Source organism: Ammospiza caudacuta, chromosome 3 (genome assembly GCF_027887145.1).
Source record: "Ammospiza caudacuta isolate bAmmCau1 chromosome 3, bAmmCau1.pri, whole genome shotgun sequence".
Taxonomy (NCBI): Eukaryota; Metazoa; Chordata; class Aves; order Passeriformes; family Passerellidae; genus Ammospiza; species Ammospiza caudacuta.
The window spans coordinates 90,739,728-90,758,890 of NC_080595.1; the positions used below are offsets into that span (position 1 = coordinate 90,739,728).

General features: G+C 33.9%; 1 protein-coding gene across 3 annotated transcripts in view; it reads left to right on the plus strand.

The window, feature by feature from the left end:
* MCPH1 (microcephalin 1) overlaps positions 1-19,163 on the plus strand; it is a 120,286-nt gene that overhangs the window by 6,599 nt on the left and 94,524 nt on the right. For all 3 annotated transcript variants that reach the window (XM_058801626.1, XM_058801628.1, XM_058801627.1), the window contains exons 4-9: positions 2,726-2,810; positions 3,339-3,459; positions 3,748-3,888; positions 4,813-4,908; positions 7,070-8,062; positions 13,178-13,290. In XM_058801626.1, coding sequence (XP_058657609.1) covers positions 2,726-2,810; positions 3,339-3,459; positions 3,748-3,888; positions 4,813-4,908; positions 7,070-8,062; positions 13,178-13,290 — 1,549 coding nt within the window. The remainder of the gene's footprint in view (positions 1-2,725; positions 2,811-3,338; positions 3,460-3,747; positions 3,889-4,812; positions 4,909-7,069; positions 8,063-13,177; positions 13,291-19,163) is intronic.

Here is a 19,163-nt window from a genome sequence, read left to right on the forward strand (position 1 = left end):
ATTGAATCCTGGAACAATGTAAATAGGAAGGACTGAATAATATGTACCCATAAAATTATGGTCCTGTGTGAATGGAAACTTAGTTTAAACCTGATAATTTATGTAGGCAAATCATGCAGAGTTCCTATGAATTGAAGTTCATTGCTAAAAAAGCTGGCTTGATTAACTAGCTGCTTCATTCAGTAACAAGTGGAACATTCTCAAAATGGTCAGAAAAGCTGTGAAATGTTATCTCAACAAGGTAATAGTATGTATCATCTTTCTGGTGTAGACTGGGGGTTGGTGACTCCTGTAGGAGTGCAGTGCAAAACCAAGTATGTTAGTTATTGCTTGGTCTTAATTGGTTTGTGGATTGCTGTTCAAACTGTATCAAAGAACCTTTTCATAAGTATGTCTACAGTATAAGTATTCATACTGGAACACCAAACCCAAGAAATTCTATGGCAATGCTTAAATTTAAAAAGGAGTCTACTTAAAATGGAAAAAATCTGTTAAGAAGCTAAGACTGAAGGGAATAAAATTCTTGCTGGTGTCAAGAAGGCTGTTTAAAGCAGTCTTCTTAAGCATATCAAAAAGGTGATCATTGCATTTTGATACTTGCAGTAGACATTTTCATAGCATTGTTACCTCAGCAGTAGTCAAAAATCAAATTAAATAGAACATAAAACTTCATATAGTGGAATGACAGCATTTTATCATAGTTATATTTGGAATGTTGCCAGAGGATGGCAATGAGCTTGACTGAAGTTATAAAATAGTTGTCTCTTCAATCACATCTTGTAAGAAAAGAATGCTTCAGTATGGAAGAGGAGTGAGGATGGGAGACTACTGTGAACACAAAAGTTTGTGTAGAGAGGCTGAATGGGAAATGAATCTATTTCCTTTCCAGTAGAAAAGTTGGAAAGCATTACATCAATACATGTGGAGATAGAATCAGAAAAAACAGCAAATTATGAGTTTCAGTAACAGGGTTAGGCTGTAGAACTCCTTGTTGCAAAATCATAGTGAGCAAAGATTTACACGGGGTAAAACAATTACTGAAGCAATTAAACATTTCATTTTATCAAAACCCAAGTATAGTATTGCCTCTTACCATCTGACAACCAGAAATCTGTGGAACTCAGTAAACTGGGAATGTTTGGCTTCATTTTTATGTTCTTACATGGTCTTGGGAATCTTGATATTGGAGGACCCTGCAGGGTGCTGCAGTTTATGATATTTAATCTGGATGCTACTTTTTTGATGTTGGAGCTCTGAAAATACCAGACAAGGAATTTCCTGATTCTTCTTCTTTGTGGGAAATACTCTCACACTTAACAGCTGGCGAACCCCTACTTCCAGCCTGTTAAACCTGTACCCACCCCAGTGTTACCTTCCCCTGAGCAGTGCTTGAGCCTCTCAGAGGAATATGCCCAATGAGCTGAAAAGTGCTGTAATACTTGGTTTTCTCCATAAAAGTCTGAAACATTTGAAGGGTTTGTGCAGTATTTAGTGATCATTGCCTTGTTGAATTCTTACTGGATTTCTAATGCTCTTTCCAATGTTTTGCCTCAAACTTTTATTGGAAGCTTCTGCTCTATAATATGAGCATCTATTTGAGCCTAAACTGTATGCAGTTCTACAGTTTAGGAAGTAATTTGAGAAGACAACTCTTTAAGATGAAAATTAAAAATCTGAAAAATTTATAACTGCTGAGTAAAGTTATTTTAAATTTTAAAACTATTGTTTGCTTTTGCTTTTTTTTCTTCTAAGAATGATAGATGTGTCTAACTTTAAAAATAGCAAACAAAGGTCATGGACTTGTTGTCATGTAAAAGAATTTAAAGTGTAATGCAAATTGGGTGACAGCTTTGGGATCACTGCGAAAAAGTTTTTTATTACTTCTTTAACACAAATACTTAAGTGAGCAGTCTAAAAATAAATCAAAACCCAGGAACAAAACCCCATATAAAATGGAATAGCTACAATCTGCCCAAATTAGGCACACTTAATACTTCCACATCAAATGCGTAATTGTGAAGCTCTACATGTGTTTTCTTAGTAGGATAACTCATCCCACAAATAAGTTATATAAAACATTTGCATTCAGATTTGTCTGCAAAGTAAAAGATTCATGGATTTAATACTAAAATTTTCTTCTGTTTTGTTTCTCTGAATCAATGAAATCTCTGAATTAATGTAATTTTTCATATAATCTACATCTCTGCTGATTATTATCCAGAATTTAATAACAGTCACTGAAGTCCAGCTGGTGAATCTCTCTCTTTGATGCTCCTGAGAACTGTAAATGCAGTGAGTTTGACAAATACCTGCAGTGGTTTGTCTCTCTCGTCCGTTCCAAGGCGAGCAAGGATGAGGCTGTAACTGTGCAGGCTCACACCGTGTAGCGCTTCCATCGCTAGGTGTCACCAGAGCCACGCGAGCGGCTGCTGCCAGCGCAGGCCTGCAGCTTGCAAAGGTGTGGAAAACAACATCCGTGGGCATCTTGCCCTTCCACAACAGCACTTTGGGGGCGTCATTGGCCCAAAATTTGGATCGCATGTTTGTCAGGGGAAGGGGTAACATTACAGTACTTAACCTAATGTTACACACTTAGAAAGGATTGGTGTTTCATTATTGCATTATTACAGGGCTCAGACAACTCTTCTTGTAATAAAGGTTCTCATTCTTCAAACAAAACCAAGAGAATAAAAACCCACCAAACCTTCTCTAATTTACTGTACAGGTGTCGAGAAACTGGAGCCCATGTTGATGAATCCCTATTTCCTGCAGTAGACACTAATGAAGGATTTCTACTACCAATCAAAAAAGTATGTGTTTTTTTAAATGGGCCTAGAATAAAAAACTTTAAAGTTTGAACTTGACTTTTTGACCTCAAGCATTTGAAATATTTTCAGAACATTCTGTAAACTCTACCTGTCCATCTCAGTAAGAGTTTAAAGACAGTCTATTGCTGTGATCATGTGAAGAAAGTATAAATCAAGTTTTTGTATTGGTAATTAAAAATATTAAGATCTAAATTCAAATTATATCATGCTGACTAAGCAAAAAACCAGAAGTACTATGTGGCTTATGTTTTACAGAGTTGTAACAAATATTTTTTAAAACTACCTCTAAATCTTTAGTGCAAGCAAAAAACAAAGTCTATTACCTTCTTTCTTATTTAATATTAAAGTTTCCTTTGCAAAATGCTAATTTCTGTGATTATCTGTCACTCTCAGGTGATAAGCGGCATAAATACCAATAATAAATACTGTGACAAAGCAGTAGGCAAAATAGGGGGTGTCATTATTTTGGCCGTTTTGTACATATACTTAAGAGTTTTGTCTGTCTTGTAGCACAAATGTATGCAGCCAAAAGACTATGTTGAAAAAACTCCAGAAAATAATAAAAAGCTTCAAAAAAGACTGAACCAAATGGCTAAAGAGTTAGCTCTACAGAAGACTGCAGTTAATACTGGTAAGAATATTTTTTACTAAGATGTGAAATTTTTTTAAAGCACTTGTTGGGGTTTTGGTGTTTGTTGGTTGGGGTTTTTGTGAGCTTTTTGCATCTTACCATGAGAAATTAAGTTGATGTCATTTTTACTGAGTTCTTTGCAGTTCTGTTGTGTTAAGGTATCTGTAATGATCTTGATCTAAGAAAACTTTTTTTTGCCAAGTCTTTTTTTTTTTTTAAGAAAGAAACTTCATCTCAGGCTGTTACAGCATTCAAATATTAATATATAAATACAATTTCTTTGTGCAGATGCAGATGTACCAGTTTTATTATTTGAAGACAATGGTTCACTTATATACAGCCCTGTTAATAAGATAAAAGACCAATGCAATGAAATGGAAAGAAGAATAAAGGATATGAAGGAAAAAAGAGAGAATCTTTCTCCTACTGGTAAGAAGCTGAATTTTACTAAGTTATGAGTATGCACAAATGGCTGCTGGTTTTATTGCTGACTTTTTCATGCACCAGTGCTCTCACCTTTAGAATTTTTTTCTTGATTGCATGTTTGGAACACGTTGATTGCAAAATAATTTTTTAATCACTAGGCTGCTCAGGAGGGCTAATGTTTATGCTAGACTTTCTAGCCATGTCAATTGATATTGTCACCTCTTACTTAAACTTGACAGTGAAACTCTAAATATTATTTCCTTATCTCCCATATCAACAGTTTAAAAAGGACTCCAGAACTGATGAGATATCTGTCCAGGTACTGAGGAACAGAGCTTAAAAAGTAAATAAATGTGAATAACCTAATTAAATAAATCTAGTCAATTTTAAAATGGATATTCTAATTAATTATATCTAGATTGTATTTTGCAGATTTTTTTAGTGTTTGCATTGCCTTACTGAGAAAATACTTAGATCTAAGTCAGTAGGTTTTGCCAATTACTATAAAAATGTTGAATGTAGAACATCTTTTGGTGGGGCAGCATCTGTAGTATTTGAAGTTTTAAGATGTGCTTGTCACCTATATTGTCAATTTCTAATTTCAAAAACAATTATGAAAGTAAAGAAGCAATAATTCAAATGGATGAAAAATTAAATCTCAGTTTATTTTAGTGAGGCTTGTATTTATTTTCTCTCCAAATTTTAAGGTAAACCTTCAAACATTAAAAACATTTCTGCTGTATTAAGACAGTGATTGCCAATTGCAAGACTTCACAGATTCTTTAGTAAAATCCCTCAACAGGCTTTAGAAATATCAGTAATAATTTCTAAATAGTTTTACATTATTCTTTAGATTCAGAAAAATGTGCTGCTGAGTTACCTAGAAAAAGTGCTTACAAATATCTAATAGTTTTTTTTTACTCCTAGCTTCACAAATGACTCAAACACTTCCAAGTACTTCACCAGGAGACTGCCCACTTTCTACTTGCATCTTAACTAATTCAGAAGATGAGCTGCTACCTGGTAACTAACACTACTTAATATATTTACAGAAATTAAAAATAGTACATGGCCTTTATATCTTACTTTGGAAATATGGTATACTCAAATGAGAACTGCATCCATTTTCTCGATCTTTTATATTAAAAGCTGAATTATCTTAGTTTTTGCTTACTAAAGAAAGCATGTTGTACTAAGAAGTCAAGAAAAATAGAGCATGAGGATACCAATAGGTAAATGCTCTGCCTTACAGCTGTATTGCTTGCCTCACTTCCTTCTCTCTACTCATACCATTCCCTATTAATATCTTTCTGTCCTACATGGTATTAATCTTCTCTGCTCTTAACAGTGATCATATATAGAACACAGAGTGCTGACCAAAGAGTGTGATGTGGGAAGCTTAAAAGAGATCTGAATGAGGATAAGACCTCAAAGAACTGAAATGTCTTCCAACTTTTCAGTTGAAAAGCATGAATTTGAAAGTTAGCTTAATGTGTTTTTCAGATTAAGTGATCAAGTTTGAAGAAATAACACAAGTAAAAATACATCAGCTTTTTTAAGGTTTTATGGTTTAAGATGGATTAAGATAATTTGTTAGTAACGTAAGAACCTCATAAAATTATTCTCATCAATTAGGAGTTTGTTCCTGTGTTTTGGTGTATTAGCAGGGAGGAGATTGTTATGTCTGTTGAGCTACATCAGTGAATATCTTAATAGTATTGATTAGGTATGCAGTAGGTTTGTGCTTCAGACCTCATGTCATCTCTCAGTCACAGGGGCAAAGAGCTCAAGTCAGATGCTGGCCTTGATCTCAGTAGAAAAGTGAGGAGAAGGGAGTCTTTAGAATTTGTAATAAGGCCCACTAGAGCAGTTTGCCTGCTCTCCATTCTCCCTCAACAGTAAGCTATACCACGTGCTATTTTGAGGTGTTTTATTTTATTGAATGAGCCAGGAGTTCTGTCATGTTGGCTGACCTAAGAACACTGTGGGTGTCTTGCAGCCTATGACAGCTTGTTATGTCTTCATAATTAGCAATATTAGTGAGAAGTGATAGTTGAATACTGGGAGTAGCATAGCTCTGCCAGCAAACTCATTTACTTTAGTAGATTAGTTGTGTGCTGATGAGGTAGAACATTGTGATTTGAGAGCTTTCCTTGCATATGTCCCTTCAGCTTTGCAACTGCACAATGCAATTTTACATTAGGACCACCAATTCCCATGACAGCATTCAGTGTAGCTTCCATCTCCAGTGCTCTGTGACAGTGTCCCCTATGTTTGTGTCTAAGAGATATATGAGATTGGTTAATAAAGGTTTAGAAAGTTCAAGAAGCTCGGTTAATTTGAGGATTGAAGCTGACTTTGTCAGTTATCAGTATGAGATACTGATCATACCATGTGAAATTTGTCTGTGTTTTATTTTTCTTAATACAGTTAGCTACACTATATGTTTAAAAATATTATCTATATCTAGTAAGCAAATAACATCAAGAACTTAAAGAATGAGTATTCTGTGAAGCTTTAGCAAAAGCTTCTATTGCAATCATCTTGTAGAACAACAGGATTTTAAAAAATGTATGTTGAGGTTAATTGTACATTAACTTGTTTTGGAGGAATTTATTGTGAAGAGTTATGAATAGATTCTGTGTAACACCTAACACAAATTAATTTCATAAGACTAGCTACAAGAAATAAGTCTATCCACGTTCTTATTATGTTTAATACATAGTTTTAATGTATGCGACACGATAGTATGGTGTTGTATTTAAATCCATCTTACCTGCAAAATCTTCAAGGTAGTACTAATGCTGTGGTAGAAAAATTATTATTAAGTTTCCACTGTTATTAAAGCTAACTTTGTCAGCATATAATCTTGCTTTCTCTACAAATGCAAGAGGAATAACGAGTTACTCTGTTGCCTTATTTCAAGAAAGCAGAATGGGACTTGTGGGTGCTTAGGACCAGGTTAGGGGATACAATAACTAGAACTGTAGGTTTTTGTCAGCATAGAATGTGCTTTGTTTCTAATCCATTTTCTGTTCAGTTTTTGTTGACTTGCCATATAATATCCAGAGAAGCGGCTGATTATTTTTTCCAGTTCAGGAATTCCATATATATTTCACTAAGAAATTGATACTCTTTCTGTTTTGTTCAATACATTTATATTGCCACTTTTTTTGTTTTGCAGAAGAACAAATGGAAGACTGCTTGAACTCCAGTTGTGATTATCTTTGGAGAACTGAGCCGCTAAAGAGACCGAGAACCAAGGCAGCAGAACATGCCTGTTCTTGGACTGATATTCATGTTTCCATGAGCACATCAGTGAACTCTCCATCACATGGCAATGAGGAGAAGAGATTAACACCAAAACAACGTACCAGAAGTTTAACAAAGAACCAGAATATACAGCCTACTTTGGATGACAGATTGGATTTAGGAGAAAAACATTTAAATTTTCCAAAGAAAAATCAAAAGAACAAGAGCAAGACTACTTCAATTGCAAATGAAAGTTCTCTTCTTGAGGGCTTTGGTCATATTACTCCTTCCAAAACAATAGTCCAATTAAGTACTGTTCCTGCTTTGATTGACAGTCTCTCTAATTTGCCTGTGAATAGTGGAGACTTAAATGAATATTCACTGAATAAAAGCTTCCCTGCTGACAGAAATGATTCTGTTCTTGAAGACAAGAAGAGAAAGAAACTACAAACATTACCAAGTTTGAAGCTGGCTACCTCAGAACTGGGTGCATCAGACTCTATGGGGTTCTTGCAAGAAATTACTACTTATAGCAAGTCTTATTGCCCTGAAGAGGCTTCATATGAAGACTACTTTTCATCATGTAATTCAAATGAAAATGAAGTACAGATACAAGTACCAAAGGAATCACAGAATCCTCCTGAAGTTTGTTGCAAAGACTCTTCTACAAGCATGGACCTACATGATGTGAGTTTCTGTGAGCCACATAACACTACTAAGATAAATAGGAAGATGTATATTTCAGTAAATGATTTTCCAGTAAAGCAAAAAATCAAATCAGCTAAACATCCAGGAAGCATACCATTAAATATATCAGGTGGTGAAAAAGATGACTCTGGAGAAGCTCTAGATGCTGATGATGTGAGCAGGCTGCCACAGCATGAAAAATCCTACAACAGTATAAATGACTGTGCTCACACTGCTGGTAAGTTACTACATAGAGCTGGAAAATCAAAAGACATAATACTGCATTAGATATGCTAATGCAATTAAATTGCAAAATGAACTGCCATTCCAAAAGGAAAAATACTTCAGAAACACACCAAAAGAAGAAAATACTCTCAGTCTCCTAACCTTCTTTTGCTATTCAAAATCTGTTTAAGAAACCATGGTCTCATCATAGGTTCCCTTGTTCAAATTATTTTTATTTCACAAGTGAAAATTGTTACCAAAATTGCAGTTAGGATCATAAAATCTCTAGTGGAAAAAAATATTTGAGTTAGCAATGTGTAACTTGTGCCATAAAATAAGACCTGCGAGAGTTTCAATGTAAGCATCCTTTTCAACCATTACTTTTTTATATGGAACTGATCTTAATTTTTAATTATCATTTTAAGAGCATTTTTCATATTGAAGCATTTTCGAGTTGATTTAGCATAAAGTATTTTTATGTAAATCGTTCTAAAATATTAAATCTCAGGAATTTCTCTGAAAGGTGCTCCTAACTTACATTGGAATAATTTTCAGATTTTGATATTTTTAGCTTTGTCAAACTTTACATGGAGTTGAATATTTGTAACTATAATTGTGTATTTTAGTAATTTATCTTCCCTAAAAAATTCTGTAGTAGTGCATCAATTAATTATATAAAACTAATTATTAACTTAAAGGGCTCAACAAAATTGCTATCAGACTTATGAAATCCAGTGGGAATGTTGAACCATGACTGTGCCTATACATGTGAGTAATAAGCAGCTGAACTGTGAGCTGCCATTTTGAGTTCATTACACCTGTATTTTAATATATGGAGTGCATAATTTCTGACACAGTTTAAAAAACCAGTGAATGCAGCTGCATGTCATACAGGTATAAATGTACAGCCATAAAGGACAACCTTCTGCTCCAAGTGATAGATGAGCCATGAAGTAGAGGTCCCATGTTGGTCTCCCCAAGAAGGAGGTACTGGTGAGGAATGTGGAGCACAAGGACAGCCTAGACTGCAGTGACCATGAAATGTTGGAGTTCAAGATCTTGGGGCAGCAAGGAGGGCATACAGCAAGCTTACTACTGACATGCTGGACCTGATGAAATGGATTTCCCTAATTTCACCAAAGTATGTTATTTCCATAGATTTACACAAAGTGCAGGCAAGTAGGACCTCAAGTTTGACAGCTTGAATGAACTCACTTAAAAATGGAAGGAATCAATAATGTAAGAGAAGTTGTGTTTTCCCTAATAATGCAAGTTTCGTGGTACAAAATTAAAATCTTGTATTACACTTACTCCTGTGATTCTCTATGATGAAATAATTGATTTTTATTAATTATGGCTTAAGCATTTCATTTTTAATTAAATGTAAGTTGGTTCTTGTCCCTATTATCAAATAAATTTCAAATTGGGGTTTTTCCTCTGTATCCTGTACATTATTTGAAAGCTGGTAAATCCAGTATATTTTTAAAAACTAATGAATTGTCTTCATCATATATATATGGTTACAAGTAATCAAATAGCCATATAAAATGTTATATCTGTTTTAAATATCTAACATTTTTCTTACTCATTTTTTTGTTGTGATTTTATGTCAGTGGCACTTTTACCCAGTACTTTTAATGACAAGATGATTTGATAGGCTTTCTTTCCATAGGTTATATAGAACATTTCATTTTAAAGTAGAATATGTAGGCTAATCTGAAACCAAATTTTCAAGGGCTAATACTTATGTGGTAGCAAGCTTCGGTTTCCTTTGTAGGGCACGTTCAAGGCTGCCCTGTTCTGCTGAAATAAATTCTGCTACTTATGTTCATCTTACTCATCTACAGGTCATGTGACTCTTCATCTGAAAGCTACAACAATACATAACAATGCACAGGGAATGTGAAAGTATACTCTCTTAAGCTTTCATCATGCTAAAATCATTTAGAAATTTGAACTCAGACCTAGCATTACTTCCAGTCTTAAAAATAAACATAAGGCTTATCTGTGTGAATTTTATATATTTATGCTAATGTGGAAGGCAAATATCTTAATTGGCAAAAAGACTTAAACTAAGACCCATTGTACTGTAGTTAATGTAGTTCAGTGTTAATTTGGAAAATCTAGAATGTTGTTCTGTTATTTGGTGCAAGAAATTGTGTTTAATTTAGTAGATTATTGAGTTTTACCTGAAGTTCTATGTGTTAAGGGTCGTAATGCTGCTAAAATAATGGTTATGTCTTTAAAAGCACACATGTGAAAACTTCCTTAGATTTGATGTGCCTTTTGGTTTTTTTCAGCTTTGGAAGAAGATAGGCTCACTAAAAATATTTTGTAATGTCCTCTATTGAGATTCTGTTATGGCCTATTAAAAAACAAATGAGGCATGAAGAAGAAAACGGTTTCTTCCTTGATTCCTTGTTTTATTTATCATCCCAAAAAGTTGAATTATAACTAATTATTAAAACAAAAGAGGACAAGTATTTCTGAGTAGAGGAAGAGGTTGAGAATTATTTTGATGTAGTCAAATTTGCCAAAGCCAGATGGCACTTGTCCTGGAGCAGATAAAAAATTATATACAATTTTTATAAACCATTAACAGGCTCTCTGTGAGGATCTGGGGGGGCACATACGTTTTCAGAAAACTTGAAGAAATTATGTTCTGTAAAATAAAAATTTGGTAATGCTTCAGTAATATCTATATGCTATAATATAATAACACAAGGTATTAAATATTCTGTGCATGTGTACCTGAAGGATGACAAATTTGGATTTAATTCCTTCATGTTGGGATAAATGCTTCTTTGGATAAGTACAAAACAGTAGATACCACATACCCTCAATGACACTTTGGAACAATACTTTTGAAGTATTGTGCAATAGGAAAAGATTTTATTAGATAGACATGGTTTATTTGATTGAGCAGAACTAGCTCATTTTGCCTAATCACTGCTTTTCAATTCAATGGAAATATCAAATGGAATTTTGAAGATAATATTCTGGTTCAAAACTTCTCTTAGGTGTTAAAATTATCATGAATGAGTAGAAGCTTAAATTGCAAAGCAAAATCTCTCTAATTTGTGATAATGCTTCAGAGGGCTCAGTTGTTCATTTTAGTGCCAATCACTGAGCAGTGTTTTGGAAGAGGATTTAGGGGATCTAATGGACTGCAATGGCAGGAGTTACTTGCATATTTGAACTTAGTTTAGGGAGAACTAACACTGGATGCAATTGCTTCAAAAACTTCTGTCAACTTTAAAGTCCTCTAGGAGAAGGTAGTAGAGATGAAAACTCATTTATTTTATGCCTGACTGCTTTAAAAAGTAATCAGGAAAAAACAGAAAATAGTGGAGCTTGAGACCTATAAGATGGAAAAGCTGGAAAGTGCTTGAGAAGTGCTGCTAGACAGGAATAAAATAGCAAAGAATAGGCCTTATTAATGTAATGCCTAAGATCCATGAGCTGATAATCAGAGATAAGGGACATTATCCTCTCTTCTTACTTTCCTGTAAATATGAAGAAGCCACAGGAGTCAACCCGAACTGCAAAGAAGTCCAACTGTACAGGTTTTAAGAATTTAGCCCAAGTGGGACAAGTGCCGTGGAGCATGAGCATTCAGGCTAAGAGTAGTAAAAAGATTATTAGAATATTACACCACTGTTCACTGTTAGCCCCCAACCCAAGCTACCCTTCAAAAAAACCCTGAAATAACCTAATCAAAATTAACAGAGACTACTTTGGTATAGCAGTGGAGTACATGATCTCCTTACATCCTATGTAGTCATGTAATTAGTTTGGATCTTTTTTCAAGATTTGAAATGCATGTTTAAAAGTTCTGGTTTTTATGGAAAAAGATTTTTTTTCTTTATTGTGTGGCAAGATGTTTTCTCCTCTTCTGCTTGCCATCAGTCTTCCTCAGATTGAAAACAGTTGTCTCAGTACAATACTAAATAAAATTAACGTAGCTATTAGTTATTTCTTTATTACATGACACTATATACCTAAATATTGATTTTAAATCAGCAATTGTACCTGAAAACCAGGTTTACATTTATTATACAAAAATTACCACAATAAATTTTGACTAGTTTAAAGATTATAATTTTAAAGAGAGTAATCATAATGAATTGTAATCTGATGTTTTGTCACCTCAAGGATTAAGTGTTTAAGTAGCTGTCAGAGAAAAACAAATGATTCGTAGTTATATATGCATACTAATAGGGATAGTACCCCTCAGTATTTTCCAAAACTAATCAAAAAACTTAGTTGGCAGGAGCTAAATTTAGGCCACTTTAATCACTAATTAAACTTTCTTTAACTGATCTCATCCATTTTTTTGAAATGAAAAGTGAACAAATATTCTAAATTAGACTTTATTGAGTGACATTTGGGAAAAATGCTCTCTAAATTTAGAGTAATTAAAGCTTAATTGTTTAAAAGATAGATCAATTTTTTTCATCTTAGGCAGGCAAGCTATTTTCTCAAATGATTGAGAAGTTTATTATTTAGTTCTTAGGAAAGTCATCCTAACAGAGTTGAAGAATTCATAAAATACATAATGAAAAATACTGGGTTTTGACGTATTCTTGCATTTTGCATTCTTGTGGATTGTTCCTTTTCATATATAATAGGTTTGACGTGCCTTTATGTGCACAGAATCCTTGCTGCCAACAGTTTGCTAGATTTGCATGCAAAGTGTGAAAACAAGTTTCAGACCTTCATGTCGTTTTAGATAAACAAAATGTGTACCAAAAGTATTGCGTCAATAAGAAAAAGAAAATCTAGCCACTGAAGCTTCATACCCAAATATCTCTATGCAGGGAAATTGCATATTTTATAATAAATAGCAATTTAGCAGATTCTCTACTTGTAGTTAATATATTGTTTTCAAAATATAGGAAATTGGGAGCTTTACAACTGGTTTATTTATAAGAACAGGTACTCAAATATGAAATCAGATGCTTGAGTGTCATTCCTTTTCCCTAACTGAAATCCAGTGAAAAAAAACTGGCACAAATTAATAAGTGTCTTAAGGGTGCATAGTGCTGTGCTATGATAAAATAATTGGTTGCAGTCTCATTTAATAAGATTGCATTTTTCATTTTAAGTTTCTAAATCTGGTTTCTAGGTGGTGAAGATGAAGTTTTGGAGTGTCACGTTACTGATACCTCTTGCAAAATGTTTAATGAGCAGAAGAATAAGCACACTGGGAGCTTAAAAAAAACTGGAAGACTGCAAAAGGTCAGTTTAACTGACATTTGCTTTGTTAGGCTCTTTCATGGAGCATCATTGAGTGTCTTTGTATGTACAAAAATTAAAATAAATTCTCTTTGCAGTATCAATTTTAAAACTTCCCTGAATCTCACTTTTCTTGAAATATTATGCTAATGCTTGTGGTCTATAATCATAAAACTGAGCTCTCTGATAACTTGTAGTGGCTGAGTTCGTGCTAAGCTGACATCATAAATGAGATTGGTAAGCCAGTTCAAACTGAAAAAAGCTGAAAAGCCACTAAAGTTATCTGAAAAGATGCCTGTCCCTTTTGGAGGAATTACTAAATGCAGGAGGTTTTTAAAATTTATTTTATACTGCATCATTACCAGTGGATGTTTCTGCAGAATGAAGATTTACACAAGATTTTCTTTCAGGTTCTAGTAAAATTTCTTAATTTAGTATTTGAGCTCAGTTTGGCTATAAAAAAGGGAGAAAGGATTGAGTCAGTACTGATTTTTTTTTTTTAGTGTTTTTCCTTTGTAAAATCTTTTAAGTAAATATAAAACTGATCAGGAAAATAAATATTAGTTCTTTTAATCAGTTAGTAGCAAGTGACATTTGAAGTGAGTGCTGAGTTCTTTTGAAAATGGAAAGTCCTAAAGCACTTAGGATGTCTGCTGTTGTTAACTATACAAAATTAGTTGTTTCATTGCTAGATACTGGTGGAATTTCAAAGAGACTGATACAGATTTTGAAACATTTTTATGCAAAGGTTTTGTGCAGGTGCAATTGCTATGTTGTTCAATATGTTTAACATCCTGAAGATTGGATATTAATTTCCACGGACCAGTGATCTCTGGATTTAAAAATTATTTGACTTTTCTGCACCTTACTCCTTTTTACTTTTCTAATATTTATTCCATTTATTTTCCTAAATGTATGATGTGTAAAATTAATAACTAGAAGGTATAAATCACTCTAGATGCATGTCCTGTAGAAGCATTTAAGATAGTGTACTCTTTAGGCTAAAGTATCTCTCCAGAGTAGTTTAATTTCCTGGCACAGAAAACTGACTAAAGCTGCTATATGTAAATCCACAAACCACACTCAACGGCTCTTTCTAAGACTATTTGCAGAAAGTGTGCCTGGACATTTGTCAGGTTTGTTGGTATTGATTCCTTCTCTAGTGAAATTACTCAACCAGAGCATTGTACATCAGTGCTAGTTCTGACTCATTTGCCTTAAGATCCCAACATAACGATTATGTACTGAGGAGAAACAAAATGCTATTTGAAATTCTCTTTTATTCTTCCCCTTTTTCAGATCTTACATTTCAGTCAGAGGTATCTTTAAATGATTCTACATGGTGTCTGCTTGCAAAGCATGCTCTGTGAGGTGTTTAACAGTAGCAAAGCTAAGTGAATGCTAGAGAAAATTTCTATTCAGTGTTTTGGCTGAAAGTGCCAATGGTGCCAAAAGTTCTTTTATCCACCCATTTCAGCTTAGTGATAATACCATTTCACCCAAATGGTATTATCAATATTATCAAATATCAATTAAAATGATATAATTTGGTAATATTAAAAATATTATCAAATATCAATAAAATAGCAGTACACAGTTTCATTCATATCATGAATGCTTTTTAAAACTTATTTTAAAGGTTTTCATTGTCATCTTGACTATGCAGGTTCATATGGAGACAATTTTGGGGAAGGACAGGGATTTGACTGGAAAGGGAAAAAAAAAAGAACTTCACAAAAAGGTGCTATGTGATTAACCAGGTGCTATGTCTGGAAATGAGACTGTTGCACTGAAAAGTTTAAATTTTAAGAGAATATTTTTCTAAGCAAAACCAGACTATGTACATTTTTGTAAATAATTATATTGCAAAGCCTCTCTCGTACCAATCAAAATATGTTCTTGGAGCTTCATGAAAGCAACCAAACTTTATACACCATTTTTATTTAATACTTTTTTCCAGTGGCTATGGCTTAAACATTGCAACTTTTTTGCTGACTTTTGGCAATGTAAAAGTTAAGTTAGAAAATCTAAGTTAATTTCCTTTGCCTAAAGAAAAAATGAGAGAGAAATGGTGCAAATATTTTTTAAAGTAATATTTTATTGAATCGCACTATTATAAAGAATTTCCTAACACTTATTTAAATCTTAAAAGAAATTCTATGCTAAAAATACAACTGTAAAAGAAATGCCATTTCCTAGATAGTTACATGTACAAACATTCCCACCAATGTGGCTATGTGACTCTTCAGACAGACCATATTGCTGGGAATCTGTTATAAGTGTGATCTGTTAAATTCATTACTTTGCTTCCCAAAATAAGAGACAGCTATGTAAATTGCAGCTATCTTTTTTAATAGAAAAAGGGGTTGAAATCTAATGCCTCTAAAAATATTTGAGATGCTTGCTGAATGTAGTTCCCAGATAATTAGTGTACTTTAGTTACAACTCATTCCCTGTGGTGTATGCTTCAATGAACACTACCATTCTAATTCATTCAGTACAGTGAATGCACATCAGTGGGTCTTTGGAGTTCACTACGTAATGGTAAATATTAAAAAAGCCAAGGAAAAATATCTTTTAGGAAACAAAAATATTTAGGTCTAGGTGTTAACATTATTTACTGCTATGGTTCTTTCAATTTTTTATTTGTAGTTTCTTAAATAGAAATCAAGCTATGGGTTTTTTGTTCTCTGCTGTGCTATTGTGGTAGGGCTTTGTTTTCTTTAAAACCTCATGCTGGTTGAGTTTCTTGTATTTTGTTTTAGCTGAAGTCAAAACTAAGAATCCCTTTGTTCAGATACTTGTATATCACAATTTTAGGTTAAAGTACTAATAGTTTCTTTATTTATACTCTTTATATAGGCATGCTTATTGTACTGTTAATGTGGGAGATGTCAAATCAAATATATGTAAAATTGTACTGTTAACAAACAAAAGCCATGGAGACAGAACAGTTTATAATGGCAGCTGCATGCATATTTGGGGAAGATAAGATTTTCAGGAACCTTTAATAGCTTCAGGAAAAAGATTTTTGATTTGTAAACGCATCACCACTACCCCAAAACCAGGACTTTTGGTGTGTTCAAAGTCAGTGCATGCAGACAAATTTATAAAATTCACTCTTAGTTTTGAGACAGAGTTGGTAAGGATAAACACTGTCAATTAATGCTTGTGAATGTCAGCAGGTGGCTTCCCTGGTCTAGAAATCTAAATTGATGATAGTGGATTGCAGGGAGAAAATAAACCCTTTATGCATTGTGATGTGTTTCTCAATTATTCCATGAAATTGGATACATAGTTCTTTGTTGCTTTGCATAGGGAGGACAAAATGAAATAACTAAAATTCATCTTAAAGCCAAAGATGTATTCAAACACATTGTTTGCAGTAGTGGTGAACTGTTGAGGGCTCATTTCACAGCTTATTGTCACAAAAAAGTTTATATTTATCACAACACCTGTTGCATGTCACAAATTAAATATTTTGTCTTTTAAAAAGATCAGAGACTAATATTAACCAATTAACTGCCATTTCATTCAAATAAAAATTTGTTTTATATTTTTAGAGGGATATGAGAGGTGCTGGATATCTTTTAAGGCATCTAAGAGTCTCACATCAAAAGTCTCAAATCAGTAGAAATGCAATTGAAATAAATTGTAAAGTAAAAAAACCTTCAAAGTACTGTTTTCTGAATGAAAAGAAGAAACTCTTTAACCATGTGAAAAAACCAGTTAAGCGTCATGAGGCATGATTAAAAACATATTTTTACAAAGAAGACAGTATGGACTTAACTGAAATTCCTTTGTTTTGTTTTTAAAGAGATTCATCTTGGCTCGTATTTCTGTAGCTCTTGGATTTGGGTGAAGGTACATCAACACTGAATTTTAAAAGATTTTTTGAGAGAAGATTTTTACAAGCAATCTAAGCTCATGCTGTGGAACAAATAGCATGAAGCAGGCCATTGTTAGATCCTGTTATCACAATCCTTTTAAAAATTACTTTATTCATGGTAAAACAAATGTTAATTTCTGGAAAAATCTGTAACTATAAAACATGAAGCATCTTGCCAGACATTCAGGAAAGTGACTTTATGACCATATTTTATATGGGCTTTCATAGACATGTCTTAGATTGTATTGGTTTCAGGAACAACATTGTTTTATGTTTTCCTTCCAGTTTTGACTTGCAGTTGCTTTGAATAGGTACATATTTTAAATACTGATGCTTGAAATGTTACTGACTTGAGACACAAATGAATAGACAGTGAATTAGACCAGGTGGAAGCATGCAAGCTCCATTACAATTAACAAAGAAAAAACTGGAACTACCTACCTTTATCGTTTGGGGAAAATGCTTACTGTTATGGGGGTGGTCAGAGAATAGGACCATGAAGGATGCCTATGAATCCCATGGTTAGGGACAATCTTAAAAATCCTTCTATATGATTAATCCCATTTTCACTCAAACTCCACAATGCAATTCTGATTCTGGACTTTCTCTAGCTAGTGAATTTTTCCCCCACACTTCTCCCACATCAAGTGGAGGGCTTCCAGGACAGAAGCCATACCATACCCTTGACATCTGCTGCTGTACCTTACATTGCAAGCTTTGGGCCATATCCTAATGTCAACAGCTTTGTTAGCACCCCTTAGGGGTGCTACCTTTCCTGACAGGATTATCTCCTGTAGATGAACCTAATGGGTTGATTTATGACCTTGGGTCCCTAGAAATCATTCCCTTTATGACAGGTTTCATATTAGCTTTTTGGGACCACCTACTGAAGTACTGTGGTCTATTGCTTAATTTTGAAACTGTCTTTTAAAATCAGTTCCTTTCTAGGGCAAAAGGCACATGCTCCTTTCAGCTCAAGCTGTTTCCTGTTGTTCCAGGGACACTTGCAGCTGGTGTTCACACTCTTGTATGTGTTGTTGTTTGGAACACTGGAAATGTGCTGTGACAGTGAAACCTGAGGTGGTTGACTGTAGCTTGTCATCTTAGAAGGCAGGATAGGAAAGATCCAGGAACTGAATTTCCCCAATTTTTTATATAAAATTGTCACTAAATTGTTGTTTGCTCAACAAATTGACATATTGGTTATTTTTAGAACCTTCTTCTAAAAGTCATAGAGGCTTAAGTCAGTGGAGAGTTTTGAAATTTTTTGTCTTCATAAAATTAAGGAAAAAAGCCCATTTCACTGTTTCTGGTAGGCTTGGTGAGTTTTAATTAAGAGACTGTTTATGCAGCTTCACGTTAATTCAGAACATCTTTTTGTTACTAATTTTAGGCAAGTAGGAAATTGATCAAGATCTGTCTATAGTGAATGGTAGATAAGGATAAGCACCAAGAGTAACATCCTGGAATCTCAAGTTTGAAGTACATTTATGTCATCTCCATCCTTTTAAATAAAAGTCTGTGGCACTCTTGGATTTAATGGTGGATGGAAGGCTTAGGTGCAAAAAGCAAATGCGGCTTTCTGGCTCAGAGCATGAGGGGAAACACTACAGAAGTGTTGTGCGAGAAATCAGACCACTGAGTCCATGCTTGAAGCATTCCTTGTTGCTGAAGATATGTATCTATGCTGTTCTTTTCTGATTTTGATATGTACTGTGTTCACAACCATCATGCCAGAAAACCACATAATCCACTGGACTGCAGCTGGTTTGGCAGAGAATAACTGTAAAACTGAAACTGTTTTCCCTCTTGGAATCAGCAACTATCATGAGGAAAAGCAACTGCTGCTTATATCCTTTTTTTTTTTTTTTTTTTTAATTTAACTTTTGGAAAAATGAGCAGCCTATATAAACCTATTGGTATCTGGCATAACTCTACTGGAAATCCTTTTGTTAATGGGTCTCCTTTCTAAATTATGGTCTTGCAG